This window comes from Mesocricetus auratus, unplaced genomic scaffold (genome assembly GCF_017639785.1).
Source record: "Mesocricetus auratus isolate SY011 unplaced genomic scaffold, BCM_Maur_2.0 Super-Scaffold_100676, whole genome shotgun sequence".
Lineage (NCBI taxonomy): Eukaryota > Metazoa > Chordata > Mammalia > Rodentia > Cricetidae > Mesocricetus > Mesocricetus auratus.
Genome location: NW_024429266.1, coordinates 148,738,333 through 148,756,293, shown reverse-complemented (window position 1 = coordinate 148,756,293; position 17,961 = coordinate 148,738,333). Strand labels below are relative to the sequence as shown.

The following is a 17,961-nucleotide window of genomic DNA, read 5'->3' as shown; positions in this document are numbered from 1 at the left end:
GAGTTTGTGTATCACAAGGCACATGCTTTGGGCATGAATCCTCGATTGTCCTTTATGGGGGAAAAACAAGGTTTTTAAAAGCATATTTATTCTTAGCAAATTACAGCTGTTTAGAGTGCAACAATGATTCTGACCTCAGGATTACAACATTTTAAAAGGCTGATTCCTTGTTGAGAAGATAATTTGTATGTTTTACAAATGTCAAGAGTCAAGAATTTTTTTGGTGTGGATTTATAGAGAGGAGAAAACGCTTTGTGAGAACACTGGGACCCATTACCTTCGTTTAGTGTTCTTGCAATACCCAAAGCTGCTCTAATAAATTCAGAGAGACATGAGTGCCAAATCCCACAAAGTTATGTGTAGTATGATCCTAATTCTATTAAAAAAATACTACACAGAGAATGAAATATTATGCCCAAAGACCTCCATGATGTTTATCAGCTGGCTGTGGTGGTTTACCCCCTTAATAATTCTAGCACTCAGTAGGCTAACATGGGATAGCCAGCCTAGGCTACATCAAGAGTTTAAGGCCAGCCTGAGATGTATAGGGACAACTTGTCTCAGGTACATACAAAAAAATTTTATCACTGGGAATTAGGATTATCAAATATTTTAAGAGTTTTATCAACTCAGAATTTTTACACTGCACACATTACTTTTGTAATAGATAAAAATAAAATTTTATCCTGAGAATTCAGGAGAAACATTCTGACAAGCAGTTTTGAACACTGATGTGTCAATAGCTGTGGAGACCAAAACTTGTGCATAAGGTCCGTGGGGACCATCAGAGACCATCGGAGCATCTGACTCTTGCCTGGGTCACCTGGCTTCTTTTGCCTCTTTCTCTTATGAGGCAGTGATGTAATCGAGTCACACATCCCTCTTCTCAAATGCAGTGACCATGGCAACCCTGATTCCTTCTGTAATTCTCACCTTGAGCCCTGTGTGGGTGTTTGTATAACAGGTGCCAGATTCACAGCTCTCCCACCTCCATTATGTCATGACCCGGACAGCAGTACAACACCCGTAAGAACCACACTTATATGATGCACAGACGCTGTACCACCTGCCTGGGCCCCACTGAGCCTACTTGAGAAACATGCTCCCTCTCCCTCCTCTACTTAACATCTTATACAATTCTGAACTTTCTGGACATTGCGCAAGCAACCCAGAGGCACTGAACTCTGCAGTGATGCCTATAGCCTTGCTGCCATGGACTGAAGAACCACATTGAGCCACATCAGACATTAACACCAGACATTTTCCCCTCAGCAGTGCTGAGATTCGGAGCTGATAATTCTTGTGGAGATGTTCATGCCATTCCTCATCCTATCTAAGATATTGCCAACTGTCCCTTATAGAGCAGATCCCCCTATTTGAGACATATTTCGATAGGGGGGTCTCATATATGTACATGCACGCATGCGCGCACGTGCACACACACCATAACCTGCTATAACTTGGTGACTAGGTTGCAAGAGCCCCTCAGTTTAGAAGCACTTACCCTGTGGTTCACAGATGGAGGACCCGGCAGTAGTCCACCTTAGTACTGCAGATAATGTGTTGAGTGTTTATCAAATGCTAAGCTTTTAATAGTGATTCCCAATCAGATTTATAAAACAAGAGCCGAGTACTGTTGCAATCTAAGTTGTGAACAGGGTAAAAGGCATTGCCCAGGGTTATATCCCCACAAGTGTCAGAGCTGTGCTGGACCTCTGCAGCTCAGCTCTTCATGTGCTTATGACTCTGTCCTGCTCCAGTCTGCCCCACAGAACAGGATGGAGACATAGCGAGCAGAGCCTTACCCTGGAGACCCATGTGCTGGAATGACTGACTTTGTCATCTGTTGATCCAGGACCTGTGGCCAAACCCATCCTCTGGTCTTACAGCATCTGGCTATTGAGGGCTCCATGAAACCCTCCAGCTCCAGGCCTGGGGGGTTAGATAGCTCTGGGTCATGTGTAAGCACAAGGTTGGGCTCCCACTTCTACCTCTTGGAAGGTGTCCCCCTGGTTCCTGATGAGCACAGGAGGACATTACAGTGAGGGACACATATGAGGTTCTGAAGTCTTGGCCCACATGCAGTTACGGTGCTCCCCACATTGGGTTTTGACTCCTCTTTCCCTTGACTTCACCGTTACTGCTCAGCCTTTCTCAGTAGAAGTCACGCCCTACTTTTACAGTCTCCACTTTGTCCCATAAAGCAGGACTGATGTCCTCTGTTAGAATCCTGAGCTGTTGTCCCCATCTATGAAAACCTTCCAGCGTAGGGCCCACACTCAACACTGCCCTGTAGTGTACCCCTCCTCTTCTCAGTAGTGGGTCCCAGTGAGCACCGTTGATGCCTGCCTCCCAGACTGTGCTCAGAGTTCAAAGTAATGGCATGGTTCATAAGTGATAACTGAGGCAGCTAGACACTTGGCCACCTCTTCTCAGCCTTTGGCTCCATAAAGCTCAACCCAGATGTTTTGAATTTCACCAACTTAGGGTTTCCCTGCCTGTAATTTCCCTCAAAACTGTTAGCTCTTGAAGGCAGAGACCAAGGGAGGTGTTTAGCCCAACGCTAACTTCTGTTCCCCCTTAATTTGGACCAGTGTTGACAAAGCAGCTGATAATTTGGTACTGAACCCTTTTACTTGGCTCAGAAAAGCCTCATAAATGCTTCCTAGACCCAGGGGGTTTCTGAGAGCAACAGTCTGCAGCCCAGCTAGCTCTTCAGTCCTCCTGCCTCGTGCAAATAGCACAGCAGGAATGTAAACTCCTTTCAGGGGCTTATGTCAGTTCTTTGAGAGTTAGATAAGACTAGGGACTATTTTTCTGTTTATTTGTGCCAGAACACACATTTATAGCAGGAAAAGTTGCCAAGACTTGAAAAGGATTCGAATTATTTCATCAGTCTTAAAAGAACGCACTGATTGTTGTTTGGGTTGGCTAACGAATTTTAATCTTGGTTTTATCCCAAATCCATAGACAGTCACCAAACTGTAGGGAAGAGTACTGGGATCCTCTCCCCCAACCTGAAGAATGTTATGTTGTTGTGAGATTAGAACCCTGAGACGGGCTCATTTGTGTGATTGCAGATTCTTAGTTCATTGCCTTTATAGCAGGGACTCTAGGGAGACTCCTGAGGCCACGGGTTTCCATGGAGACTCCTGAGGCTCGCTATGGTACTGGACCCCTCATCCTCTGCCCTGAAAGGTGTGCTCACTGCTGGGGGCCAGTTTTGCCTATTCATTTCAACAAACAAAGATTCAAATTCCAGCTCTGACCACTCTGGTAGTGTAGCACCAACTCAATTAACTAGCATTTGGGATAATTAGCATTTGTGACCACCAAACTATTGTACTAGTATCTATTTCCCTTCTGGATGAGTGTGGAAACATTTTATAAGACTATGGCTGTTCAGTGTTGAACAAAATCATCATAAACACGTTTGTGTGTATACAAAGGATGGATGAACCCTTATTCATATTTATTTAGACACACACACACACACACACACACACACACACACACACACACACAAAACTTCTCCATAACTCCTAATGTCTAAACGATGTTAGTATGGCCAGAAAATGTGAATAAGCAACCAGGCGTTTTGAAAGTTGTGGTCCTCGCATTTGCAGTGGATTGTAAAGTCTTGGGTGTCATGTGATAAAGTGGAGGGAAGCTTCTGGAGTCCTTATTGAACCTCACATACTGTACTTTGTGCTTTAATTCATTCTTACTTATTTGCACACAACAGCGCAATGATGTCATAGTTACCATGAACCTGACCCCAGTTACACAGAGAAAACCTCGGTTTTGAACCTGAGTCTGTTGGGCCAGCATCTCCTCTGTCTTCCTCACACCTGTAACCAGCTCCCAGGATGTCTGCCTCCCAGATTGCATTCAGCACATCAATGTAGTGACAGTCATTGATACTTACATGTCTAACTTAAGTCAAATTTCTGTCTGATTATCAGACTCCTGTGACAAAGGATTTAGGCTAATATGTCATAGGTGTGCTTAGAATCCTTAAATACTTGTATTTTGAATTCAAGAAGAAGAAGACCACCTCTGGTCTCCAACGCCTACCCCTCTCTAATTTTCTCCCTGGTTGCAAACGCAACCGTGCAGAGTGCCCCAAGCTCCTGGTCTCCATTACCATTTCCGACTTGGTGCCAGTGAGTGGTGAAGTGAAATGGCCACCCAGTGAGCAGAGAAGCAGATCCTGCATTGTCCTCAGAATGGACCGTGGCCCCATAAACAGCGCAACACACTGGCATTGGCAGAGGCTACAGTGAGGCTGGCATGGCCCCCAAAGCAGGCACGGGCCCCTCTGTGGCAGAGGACTGAGTCTATGCCCTGCTTCCCAAGTGGCCGTTCCAGGAAAGAGTCAGATGACTTGAATTATGGAAACCAAATGGCCCTCCTTTGTTTAGAGAGAGAGGGAAAAAAGCCACTCATTTTTGTGGTAAAGTGAAAACAGTCTCCAAACCAAACAGTCCCTCTCAGAGCAGAAAATGCCAGCTCTTCAGAGCTAGGCCACAGCCTTCCAGCCTGGGTTCAACCTCAGGGACATCAGAGCTGTACCCCCAAGCAGCCACAGCCCTCTATCCTCCCGGCTGCTTTGCCCCAGAAATATTTGGTCTCCCAACCGGGAAAGAAAGATGAAAAGAGGAGGAGAACTAGAAATGCCTGCTGCCAAGGCTGAGGTCTGCCTCCCACTTCCCGCCCCTGGCCCTTGTTAGCTAGGACAGGGAGATGAGACAGGAGCTCACAGGACCAATGTGTGGAGCCCTTGCAGGGCTCTGACTGCCTAAATGGCCACCTCAGAAGCCCTCCAGCTCTAACCACGGCATGCAGCCTAGAGTCACAAGGCCATTTTATGGCTGCCTGTTGTGGCTCTGTGGATGGGGCTGCACCACAGGTACTGTGTGCAAAAGTCGTGGATAAAACCGCAGCCACAAGGAAATAAGTACAGGTTCTAGTCAGGCATGGTTCTAGTCAGCCATGCCTGGCAGTTAAGGCTTCTTCCTTCAGACAGACTTCCCTGCAGCAAAGACAGAATGCTGCAGAGTTTGGGTCTGAACTTGGCTTTGCTTCTGTTGCTGTGCAGCTGAACTTCCATTTTTGCATCTGAAAAATAACTCTGGGATGGGGAGGTGGCTCAGTTGGTAAGGTGCTCCACAGAAGCATGAGGACCCAAGTTTGAATCCCTAAGCACCCATATAGGAACCAGAAATAAATAGCTGGGCACAGCAACATGTGCCTATCATCAGTCCAACACTGGGGAGGTAGAGCCAGGATAACGAGGGCTGGCCAGACAGCCTTACTGAATCAGGAAGACCCAGCTTCACTGAGAAAACCCATCTCAAAAACTAAAATGGAGAACCATAGAGGAAGACAACACATACACTAGTGGTAGGGAAGAAAACCCAAGATCCCTCGCTGCCTTGGTTTCCTAGGATGTCACTAGCAGAGTGCTATCAAGGTGGCAAACAGCTTATTTATTGGATAGGCACCTAGACCCTGCAGCCATCTGCCTACATGCCATCCAAGAAGGAAACAGTGATTCAACTAGTCTGGTGAGTTAGGGAGCTCCAGGGATCTGTCTGCCTCTACCTCCTCAACAATGGGATTTCAAGTGCCCACCACCCTGCCTGACTTTCATGTGGATGCTGGAGATTTGAACTTGGGACCTCATGCTTGCACAATAGTACTTTATTACTAGCTGCCTTCACAAGGGCTATACTTTGTACTAAAGATGAAAGTATTGAATAACTTTCTTCTACAGTCCCTACAATGCATGCTGACCTTCTAACCTAGGGCACACTACCCTAGGGCTGAGCCAGGACCCACCCCTTCCTAGTTCCCCAATTTTCCCAATAAAGTACAATTCCTGTTTAGATTTTCCTGAAACCTGACCACAAGGTCATGGAAAGGAAGCTGCTTGTCTTCTAAAACCCAAGGATACTTGGTGTACCTGCTTTTGTTTGCCTGCACATTTTCTCCCTGAAGATGGCCTCTCTCAAACTGGATATAGATGTGTATCTCCTTAGAACCCCTCAGCTATCCCTAAGAGAAAAAGAAACTCAAACTATGTTGAAGGGCTATCTCAGCTGGACATGGGACCAGGAGACTAGCATCAGGAAAGAGGCCTTGAGTTCTCATCTAGTGGACGCTGCTCTACACGTTGGAGTGCTACTGTGGGGGGGGGTGTCTAGCACATATGTCAGCTTTCTGCTGCTCTGACAAATACACGAGGTAAACAAGGACAGCAATCAGTTCTTAGACATTTCAGTCCATAGCGTTGAAAGGGGTGAAGGAAGAAAGGTCCTCACCTCTTGGCAGTCAAGGAGGGCGGGGTGGGACATGGGCAGAGACAGACAGACAGACAGACAGATAGAGAAGAGAGAAGAGAGAGAAATGGAGATAAGGAGTACACTACCAGAAAGAGGAGAGAGATACCAGAAGGGCTATGGCAATATCTAGCCTTAGACACAACCCCTCAGTGACTGCTTCCCCAGCTGGGCCCCACCCCCACCAGCATGGTACTTGGTTGCAATAGCAAGCCCTCCAGGGACATTTGATATTCCAACCATAACTCAGTGCAAGAGGAGTTTTTGTTTCACACAGTTCTCTGCTTTCATCAGGTCCCTCTGGACTTGGTTGATGACCTCCAAAGATGCAGAATTGGAAAGCATAACCTTGTGACTTCCTTCTTTCAGATGAGAAGCCCTTTGCTGTGGAAGACACTTACTTGCTGTGCCCAGCACCCGTCTTGAAAGAAGTTGGCATGTAAGTTTTCATCAGCCACAGAGCTCTACAGCCCGGGAAGAGAAGGCAGAGGGGATAGAGGGGGCAGCAATATCTTTTGTTGTTGTCATTGAGGAATCTTCCTCTGCCAGTGACAATGGTGACAAAGCTGTGGCAAAGCAGTCACCAGGAGTGTGATTGAACGTCCTCTGTGGTTCACAACAGAGGAGACGCTCCCATGCAGGCCAGCTGAGGTTCACAGCAGAAGGGACACTCCCATGCAGGCCAGCTAGAAGGGTTGGAATACCTTGCTCAGGGTCACACAGAATCTGGGCTCCAGCCTGGGTCTGCTGACTCAACCTCAACCACATTTCTAGAAAGTTTTCACATGTATTACCTCACCCTGTCATCATCTGTGTCCTGGAAAGTGGCTGTTATCTGTTCCTTCAAGACAAGGAAACTTAGGCAAAAGAAGTGTCATGGTTGGTTCATGACCTTCAGCACCATTCTTAGTCCTCCACAGAGCCCTGGTGTTGGCCTGTGTTCCCTGATCTCACAGGGACATCTCATGATGCCATTAAAATAGGTGCTGGCGAGATGGCCATGAAAGAGAGTCAACACCGTGAGCTTGGGTAGAACTATGGGGCACAGATTGCCCAAAATGTTACAGAGAACAGAACCATGCCTACCAGTCAGGAGATGGCTTCCAAGGCAAACATTAAAGTCTTCTTTCATCATTTGTTCCAACTGGGTGTCTGCAGTCAGATCATGACACTGGGTCATGCTACCTAGCCCAAAATCATATAGCATGACATGAGTTCTTATCTCAGTGAGACTTGATGGACGGAAGCTTGGAGAAGACAAACAAATCTGTCCATGGCTGTATTTCCATGAGTCTTACAGGGCCCACAATTCTGTTGCATCAGATCACTGAGTCCACATTACCAAGAGCTGAACATGCAGCCTACAGTTTGTTCAATTATCCCTCTTGACTTGGATGGCTCTTGAGAATGCTTTATCCAATGGGATACAGTAGTGTACAACTTTAATCCCAGAACTCAGGAGGCAGAGGCAAGTGGATCTCTAAGTTCAAGGTTAGCCTGCTCTCCAGTGCTGCGTTCCAGGACAGCCAGGGCTTGACAAAGTTAAAGGAAGGAAGGAAGGAAGGAAGGGAAGGAAGGAAGGAAGGAAGGAAGGAAGGAAGGAAGGAAGGAAGCTAACTTTATCTTATCACAGAGTATAGCAAACAGGTCAAATAGAGACAAGTTTCCTTGTCCATTGCAGTTCACTGCAATGCAAAGCTAACATCCTGCCTTGACACATCAGCTGGGCACATCCCAGCATCTCCTGGATGTCACAGGTGTGTGGCCCTGAGACTGTCCTCTCTATGTTGCAAGGAAGACTCTCAGGCCCCACAGGGAAGTAACCAAGCTCTGTCTGGCTCTGAAGCCATTGCTCGCAGCACTGCATGCTAAGGGTATCTGGTTCTCTTGTCACTACAGGAAAGCTGCACTGCAGGTCAGCATGAACGATGGCCTGTCCTTCATCTCCAGTTCCGTCATCATCACCACCACACACTGTGTAAGTCAGAACCTCCCACCTCATCGCCATTTTATCTTTTCAACTGCTCTTCCCAAACCCCAGTCATCTCCAACGTCAAACAAGAAGTGTTTTCTGATTCTTTGTTCTGTCCATTGAGCCCTCATGCCAACTGGGTTGTGTCTGTGATACATGTGTCAGGTCCTCAGGCTGTCTGTCCCAGGTATTGGGAAGGAGCCCTGGTTGTATCAGCCTGCACAGGTGATACGATTGGCTGTAGTGAGGGTAGGCCCCGGGTCAGATACGCATGACCAGGGAGACAGGAAGGAACTGGGCAACATAGAAAATGTGTCTTAAAGAGTTTTGGTGTTTGGCTTTGTGTTGTTTTAAGGAGCGGTAAATGGGTACCAACTAAAGAAAGGTATATAATTTATAGAGGATTTATTATTTAAGGATGGGAAAATTGGAAACTTGTTTATGTGATTGTAGAAATAAACTACAGGAAAATGGAAAACTGATGAAGTCAGAGAGAGAGATCGAAGGACACAAAGTATTCTCTGTTGGCTCCTACCACATGGATCCTCCGAGCAGTTTTCATTTCTGGCTACCCTAAAGTCACCTGAGGATCTGGGTTTTGTTGTTGTTGTTGTTTTATGTGATGCCCAATGAATCAAAACCGTATGTTTAAAAGAGAGGGAGTATATGTGTGATGCCTTCACCCCATGCTACATAGACTGAGCATGAACCCTGGTGTTGTTGAACCCAAGGCCTTCTTGAGGAGATAATTTGGGGAAGGGAGACTTGACAGGGAACACTTGGGCCTATGAAGTCCCTCTGACCAGGGTCACTTTCTCAAAGCTCAGCCTACCTGGGCAGTTGGGGCTCAGTTCACTCATCTTAAGAACCCATCCCCCAATAGGAGTGTTCCTAATACCACCTTTATTTGTATATTTTCTTTCTTTAACTAAGTGCATGCCCTCCATTAGATCTTTCTAGCAATGAAGTGAGTATATTGACAAAGGTCCTTCCTGGTTAGCCACTGGGAAACACGTTGGTAGTATTCTTTAGTAACTGGTGTTGTTTCCTTAGTAGTGTCACAGGTAAATGAGAGATAGCAGTTGTGCTCTAAAGCCAAATGAGGTAAAAATGATTTGCCTTGTAAATGCACAAGAAGCCGAGTTTCATGAGGGACATGACTGTCCTTCCTAATTCCTGCCTAGAAGCACTCTCCATGCTGTGGAGCTAAAAATTTTTTTTACGTCTGACCACACCACAGACAAATAGTCCACAAGGACAAGGGAAGTTGGAAAGCGAACAATCTTAGGACTGACCTAGCTTGTGGTATGAAAATACAAGACTACTAATTTAAATTTGAGTTTCTGAAGAAGAAGGAGTAGCCTTACCAATGTTTTGCAAGCTTTAAATAATTCCTGGGGAAAGTTCACTGTATCTTCTCAACTCACTCCAACCTCCATCTACACCTCCTATTGCCTTTGTCCGATTATGTCACTAAGTTTCCTGTTCAATAGACTCTTGATTAAAACAACCTTCCATTATATTCTGCATTGCTTCCTTTTCACTTGAGATTGTTCTATTAGTCTATAAGAAAATTATCACCACCCTAATATTTGAGATACAAGTCCATTTGTTCACTACTCAACAAACAGTTGTTGATCGTAAGATGTTCCGCTCTAGGAACTTAGGGTGCATCAGTAGACAGAGGGTGGGGGATACAGAATGAGCAATAAAGAGAAAACAGATGATTCCATGCTATGTTAAAACATAATATATGTGGTAGGGGAAAACTAAATGGCAGAGTTTGGTACTGTCTCGGTGAGTGGGCTCCAGGGTAAACACTAAAGGGGACACACTGAGAAGGTGGCATCTGAGTAGAGCCATGGATAGTGAGGAGGTTAACTGTGAGGACACAGGAGGGTTGAGGAGAGTGGAAAGTTCCAAACCAAGAGCCCTAGTTGTAAGACCCTGAGGCCAGAGACTTCTGACATCTGAGGCAAACTGAGAAGGCTAGCAGAAGCTCTCTGCAAAGGATTAGATGAAGACAGCAACAGTCAGGGAGGTGACCAGGGACAGAGGATGTGGGATCTTGTGAGAACTTGGACTTTGGAGGGGTAAGCTACAAGATCTGACTTACATTTGAAAGCCTGCTCTGTGGAGCTAGCCAATGAGTAGACTGGGCAATGGTTGGAGTACATGGCTGTTGAGGAAAGTTCTGTATTGACTCAGTGGCATGGGAGGGAAGCAATGGGTTTCCTGAAATGTTGAATATGAAACTCAAGAAAGGAATGATCAGGATGTCCCCAAGAGCCAGACCTTGTATCAGAAAGGATGGCATGAGCTCTGGCTGGCAGCAGGAAAGCTGAGGAGGAGACTGGGGGTGAGGGGAAATTAGGACATCCATTTTGCCAGTTACTTGTTGTGTGGCCTTGACTAGGTTTTCTGTCCCTCTTGTACTTCTGCTTCCCAACAAAGAAAAGGAAGGTGGTTAAGAGTTTACACACTGACACTATTGCCAGTGTTATAACATGCAGTGTTATATGTTGGTAATGTGCAGAAGGCCTGACAGTCAGCACTCTAAGTGTTTACCATGGAAACTTAAACAAAACTTTGGAGCTAGATGGGTGTGGTGGTCATGCCTGTAACTCCAGCTCCCTGGAGACTTAGGCAGGAGGATCTTGACTTCAGCATTAACCTAAACCACACATGCAGTGTGGATTAACTGATTCTCTCTAGAGAATTGGGTCCCCCATCCTGGGTTCCATCGTAACAGAGGGAGAAAAGATACCTCTGTGTTGTACATGCTTGCCACCCAACACACTTAAGTGGTAGGAAGGAGACAAATGACTAAAATCTCCTAGTTCAAACATGGAGCTCCAATCCCCATGAGGCCCAAGCAAAAGCTCAGATCAAACACTAAACTGCCTGAGGCGAAGCCGAGGTTTAATGGAAGGTGGAAGGCATGGTCATCTAGGGCTGACGAAGTCTCAGGCTAGTGCTTGTCTGGAGGACGTGGTTTTTACATCAGAATGGTCCCTGGGGCCTGAGCAAAGGGTTAGCCCTGCCCGTGCCTGTCACAGCCTGCCCAGCCCGTCACCTGGAAGCAAAACTCATTTTAAAATATGAAGCTAAGATTTTTCTCACTTTATTTGGTGCCCATTTGGACAAGTGTATCCCAACATTTCAAGAGCCACCGTGAATAACCAGTGCCCTGGCTAGAAGCAGAAATTCCATGCAGTTTTACAGGACAGAGATTTTTTTTTCCCACTTGGCACTAAAAGAGTCTACACTCAGGGTGAACTTGGCAGAGTTGCCCGGCTATAGAAAGCGCCGGCATTCAGTCCCCTTCCCCAGCGTTTCCAACACACCTCAGTTGTGTTGTCTAGCTAGACACTCTTTCCTCCCCAAACTGTAGCCTACGGGTGAGGGGGAAAACCACAGATTTGGTACAGTACAAAGCAAGTTTTGGAACCTTGAGGAGCTTTCCTTTCAAATAAATATTTTCTTTAAGTCTAGCATGTTTTGCCCAAAGAGGACAGAATTCAGGATGTTGTTCAACCAGCATTTCTTAAATGCTTACTGAGTATCTGGTACCCTGTGAACAATCCACAAGGTTGCTGTTGGAGGAAGGAGCCCACCAGGCTTGTGTGTAACAAGGAACGAGGATGGGTGGGGAGTGGAAGACAGCTCAGCCAGTGCTTGAATTTGATCACCACAACCCAGCTTAGAAAGGCTGGGCGTGATAGCGCACACTTGCAATCCCAGCTTGGGGAGGTGACACAGGCAGACCCCTCAGGACCTCTCACGAGCCAGCCTGGCCTCATTTACAAGTTCCGAGTCAATGAGAGGCACCTTCAAAAAGGATGAAGTGGACAGCGCCTGAAATGGCCCCACACACGTGCATACACAGAGAAAAGAGGGTTGCATGAGTCAGGTGTAAATGCTGGAGGGTTTCTGAAAGGATCAAAGAAGAGGGTCAGGAAGGGTCATAAGTGTCCGTGGAGGAGGTGATGCCACGGGGGTGATGAGCAGAGGCTCTGTTCTGAGGAAGACAGCCTTGGCAAGGGCTCGGGGCCCCTGGCAGACGTGTAGCTTGTATTTTCTCCCCCCTCTGCTTCTGTTTCTATGTCCGATGCCTTTTGATGGGGGCCATTTCCTGACTTTACAACTGCTCTTTCCTGGGACACATACCCACCCTTGGTCTTGTCGCCTAGTAAGTGACGCAAGACCAGATTCTCTTTGATCACACTGTGAGGCTTTGTTTGCCTTTCTTACCAGGGTTGTAAAAATCATAATCTTCAAGGAAAAGTAGGAAACATAAAATTATACCTAAGGCTCTAAGTCTAATTTACCACTAAATAAATGGAGAATACACTTTCATTTTTCTCCCTAGTTTATATGTAAAAGAGCCTAGCTGTAAACAATAATTAATAATTCAAAAAAAACACATGTGGTGTCACTGGTCAGATAAATTGTTTTTAATGAAAAAAAATCAATGCTTTCCAACTTGAGACATCAAAGCAAGAAACCCTGGGTGTTGTGGATATGGAGGGATTCATTCATGCTACTGAGTTAGTAAGTCAGAAGATCAGCCTCCAAAGTCAGGCTTGGTGATGCACACTAGTCATCCCAGCTCTTGTGAGACTGAGGCAGAAGGGTCAGGAGTTCAAGATCATCCTTGGTTACGTAATGAGTTCAAGGTCAACCTGAGCTACATGAGAACACGTTTAAAACAAAACAAACAAACAAAAGAAAAATAGTCCCCGCCCCTCTGGAGTGTGATCAGGGTAGGTAATCTGTCTGTTTTCAGACCCCACACTGTACGACTGTAATCGAGATAATAGCTTAAGGGACTGGAAGCCGCAATCATCTATCAGAGAACGAAGGCCTCATTAGTTCATTGACATATCTCCCTACCACCTTACAGGCTCTGCTGCACATTCCCCATGGCAGCTTCTTCTCCGCCTGATAAAGAGGAATACTCCCTCTTGTGGCATAATAAGCCTGGATTTTAGGATCAGGGAGGAAAAACCTTTGAAGATGTTGTTTACAGGATAACTAGGAGCAGGAAACCAATAAGTCCTGTTTACTGATAAGTCAAACAGGGCTGGGCTGCAGTCTTCCTTTGCTACTTTGGTATAAAAATGTTTCCTCTGCAGGAATAAAGTAAACCGTAGCCTTAGGGCAGCAGTCAAGCTGCAGAAGCATGAGAAGCTGTGTTCTCTAGTGCAGAGGGCTTCTTTCTGTCTGCTCTGAAATCCCAGCCAGGCAGGTAACATCTGTGTTCCTACCTGTGTTGGCACCACAGGTCGCTGTGGCCACACTTAGGGTACAGTTCCCTTTCTGTGAATACAATCCAGCTTCCAGTCTGTTCTCCAAGAACTTTTATTAATAAGGAATTGTCTGGCTCAAAGTGTCCATAGTACAATATTTGGAAAACTCTAAGAATCAGAGTTAGCCAGGAGTCCACGTTTTTAAAAGCTACCCAACTAAATCTTAAACAGGAAAGACTCTTACCTTCTTATCCACATAATTCTTACTTTTTCATACAAAGTTTACAAAGAGAAAAAGCCACTAAAGTCCATTTAAGAAATAGGAATTCTTCTCTTGACTTAAGCCTAGTGCATTCATGTACCAGTCAATGACCCTCCATTCAGAGCCCATCCTGCATGTTCCTTTTAGAGCCCTCTATCTGATGTAAATATAGATATTTGCCTGAGTGGACAGTCTGCCTTGCTGATCAGAAAGTGGTGTGCCAGACAGGCCACCGTGGCTTCAGGCATGACACAGAAAGGACAGGGTCCACCACCCAGCTGTCTGAAGAGTTCCATTCAGCTGCAACCACCCAGGCCCATTTCCTATGTCAATTCCGATCTGTTACCAATGGCTTTAAAAGAACTTGGGAACACACAAATTCAGCTTGGTTTTATGGTCAGCTCTCTAGGTAAACAGATGCCTGGCATGACCACTATTGCCAGAGCTTCTTCAGTTTCACCAGCCGGGTGGAGAGTGAGTCCAGTAGCCTGGGCTGAGTGGCAAGCTCATCTTCCAACATAATAAAAAATAACTGCGCTCTTCAGAGTACAAATGAGAGCAGACAGTTTCCCTTCTGTTTTCCAAGGTCGCATAAACAGTCCATATATCAAAGTCTGCCTTTGTGATGGGCCGTGCACACTGCAGCCAGCAGCACGAGGAGCCCCTGGTGAAGAAGCCGAGTCCAGGGTAGAGGCCACCGGGGCACATGAAACCAGAGATGTCATATTAGGACTGGTGTGTGTAAAACCAGTACTGTGGACAGTGGGTCAGAGAGTCTGGAAACAGCGGCCAGCCCCTAACCTCCAGAAGCTAAGACACAAATGCTCTGGTGGGAAGACCCCCAGAGGCAAACACTGTACAGTCTGGAGTGCAGTAGGACACAGGGCCTGCAGAATTCCCACATTACTTCTAAAGACTAGAGGCTCCCACGCCTGTGCATCTTTAGATGAATAATGAGTTAGCACAGAGTCGCCACAGCAGGGGTTCCTTTCCAGCCAGCCACTCCGTGCCCTTCCTGCAAAGTAAAACTGGGCTGCTCCTTCCAGAAGCACTGGGAGAATGTGCCAGAGCACATATGCAGCTTGCCTATGAGTGCCTTTCACCCTGTTAAGAGGCTTCCCAAGTCAACACCTCTGAAGGGGGGAGGCCCTTGTAAATGCCAAAGAAAGGTAGGACCAGGGCTCAAGCTCCGACCTCCCCACAGGGTTTTACAGGCCAGCACCATCTCCTCTTGGGCCCAGCTCTCTCCCACAGCCACCCTTTTCCTTAACCTTCAGCTCATCTGGAAGAGTGGGGCAGTTCTGCACTGGAGGAGAGGCAGAGAGGGGTCTTGGGAGGGACTCTGTGACAGAATGTGGAATTTTGGCAAAGGGAAGCCATAGAAATCAAGCCCAAGGCATCGCCTTTGCATGCTGCAGATGTACAAACTGTAGCCAGGAGCCATTAATGTGGAGATCCCAGGTTTGTGCACTTTGTCAAAGAAAGAATGAGCCCTCATTTACTTTCCATTATTTAGCCGAAGGAGCTTAGTGCCTAGGGTGACCAGGAGCCCTAGGATCCATCTTCAGCCTTGAAAAAGGATGACCAGTGATACGCTTCTCATTGCTATATTTATAGGTGGTGTGTCCTCTAAAGTATTTTGGGAAAACGGGGAAGACTTGCTTGGAGAGGACAGTAAAAATAAATGCAGCCTTGGACCAGATGGATCTGTTGCCATCCTGATACTGGGTGTGTGGTGTTAGACTCGGGATAATGTGTTCTTGTGCTTGGGCTGTGATCTCTGTGAGACTGGCCTAGTCATGGGGTTTATGAAGACATTCTGACTTCTGGACACAGTAGTGAAGTGTGCTTCCTAAAACTAAGGTGGTGATGGGCCCCTGGAACCTGACAAAAGTAAAACACCCATTTTAAGTTTAATGTTCAGTGTCCAGAGTGTTCTTTAGAGCCCAGAGAAGCAAATGTGAGAGAAACATTGCAGAATCTATTGTATTGTGCAGAATATGGACTTGGAGCTCATTAGCTTGGAGACTCATCTGGCACAGAGAGAAAGGGCCGTTCTAAAGCAGGTGGAGATGCCTGTCTCATGTGGGAGTGAGTTTTCTGTCGTGGTTCTGTTCTAGCCATTTAGCATCAGATTGGTGACTGGGCTGGCAAAACCTAAATATCCCTTTCACAGCTGAGAGCCTGCAATTGTGGATCTAAGCGCACGTGAGCTGAGGAGGGTAAACACAGCCCTTCAGAGTGCAACCGATGAGCCTGGCTTTTACATGTAGGAAATAAAATTGAGAGACCTTTGCTGTTGCTGTTGGAGGGGGTCCCCTGTGAGATGCAGGTCAGCCAGCCTCCACCTAGTACAAGTGAGGTCATGTTTCAGCCACAATGCTCCAAGCACACCTTCTTGTTTTCAAGGTATGCTACCCGCTTGGCTGCATTTCTGTTTACTCAGTTGTCCCCCGAGAGTCACCCAAAACTCAAAAGCTTTGTTTGGTTAAGCAATGTCCTTTCTTTTTTTTAAGTTACTTTAATAATATACCTGTGGTCTGGTGCACCGTCATCAAGAGAGGGCAGAGGACCGCAGGAACACAGGAGTGCAGAGCTCGGATCTCAAATACCGCTTACAAGCTGAAACATAAGGAGTTTGCCGGCTCCTCTGTTTTAATAACCCTCAGATGCATAAAAATATATCTTAAGATGCTTGGGACGACTCATGCTGGTTTATTTTTCTTGGATAGTTTAGCAATTGACTCTTCACTATTTTATCTCTAAGTATTTTAAAGAATGTTTGCCCTGACTTTGAAATTTCCTTGTTTTGAGAGTTGATGAGAGGAAAAAAATGTTTTTTCTGAAACTATGCTTTGGAAAACTCTGAGATACCCACACAGAGAATGGTAGACATGCAAGTTAAATTCAATAATTCAATAGTCTATAAACAAAATGGATATGGTGGGACAAACTTAGCCACTAAGAAACACAGAGAGATGGCTTGTATGGCCAACCCATCCGACTATCTGCTGTTTAAAATAAGGCCACGTTCCATAAATCATACGAAAATAAATGTTGAAATGAAAATATGAGAAAAGTTATAATAAGCAAAAAGCAAAAGGAAACTAGTATGGCTATCCAATGAAGGGCAGATTAAACTGTATAGCAAAAGGAAGAAGGAGAAGAAGGAGACAAAGATGACGTATTACTGTCATGAGGACCACAGCATGATGTGGGTGGTAGTGGTTCACCCGGAAGTTCCCATGATCCTAGTCCACATGTAATGACACACCCACACCACGTAGAATATAAATCTGAGACAACGACAGAGAGAAGTTTATAGACACATACCACCTTCTGTTCAGACAGAGTTATATGCATCTCTCAGCAGTTAATAGGTCAACCATAAAAAAATTAGTAAAATGTAAATGATATAATATAAATGAATATATATATATATAAATGAATAATGCAGTGAAAATAGCTGCTGGATAGATTATGGATCCAGAAAAAAATCCTAAATAGTGATTAGAATTTGGGGGCTATATAAGAAGAAAGGCTGAATAGTTAGAAATGACTGCTTTAGTTAGAAGATACACACACTGCTTTGCCCATACTTCAACTTCTCTGAAATTAAGACTATTCTGTTAATCAATAAAACATTGTGAATTAATGGGCAAATGTTTTCTTTTATGGCCCATAAGTAATGAGGCATCCTAGAGTGAGTGACTGGGATCCTGTAGAATCTTTTCCATTCATCTGTATTATAAAGGCAAAAGTTAAAAAAAAGAAATATACTTGGAGAAGATTCTGTTCAGTCACTTCCTCTCTACTGTACACCTGAGGACTGGCATCATACAGAACACATTCATGTTCTGAAATAAAACACAAATTTCAATAGCCAATCAAGTTACCAACCAATTTTTAAAGTCTTGTATGCTTCAAAATTCAAAACACGCATCGGAGTAATTTGTGAGCCCATGTGAGTTAAAATACACTTAGGACTAATCGATTACAGAGACATCACATATCAAAACTTCAAGTGTAGCCAAAGTGGCTCTCAGAGGGAAACTCATAGTCCTAAGTGTTTGCATAAGAAACAAAAAATAGTTATAAATAATTTCTGCATAGAACTTGAGAAATCAAAGA

General features: G+C 45.4%; 1 protein-coding gene across 1 annotated transcript in view; it reads left to right on the top strand.

Annotated features, from left to right (window-relative positions):
- Antxr1 (ANTXR cell adhesion molecule 1) overlaps nucleotides 1-17,961 on the top strand; it is a 185,601-nt gene that overhangs the window by 77,420 nt on the left and 90,220 nt on the right. The window contains 2 exon segments of the mRNA XM_005071117.4: nucleotides 6,714-6,783; nucleotides 8,244-8,322. Of these exon segments, the coding sequence (XP_005071174.2) occupies nucleotides 6,714-6,783; nucleotides 8,244-8,322 (149 nt within the window).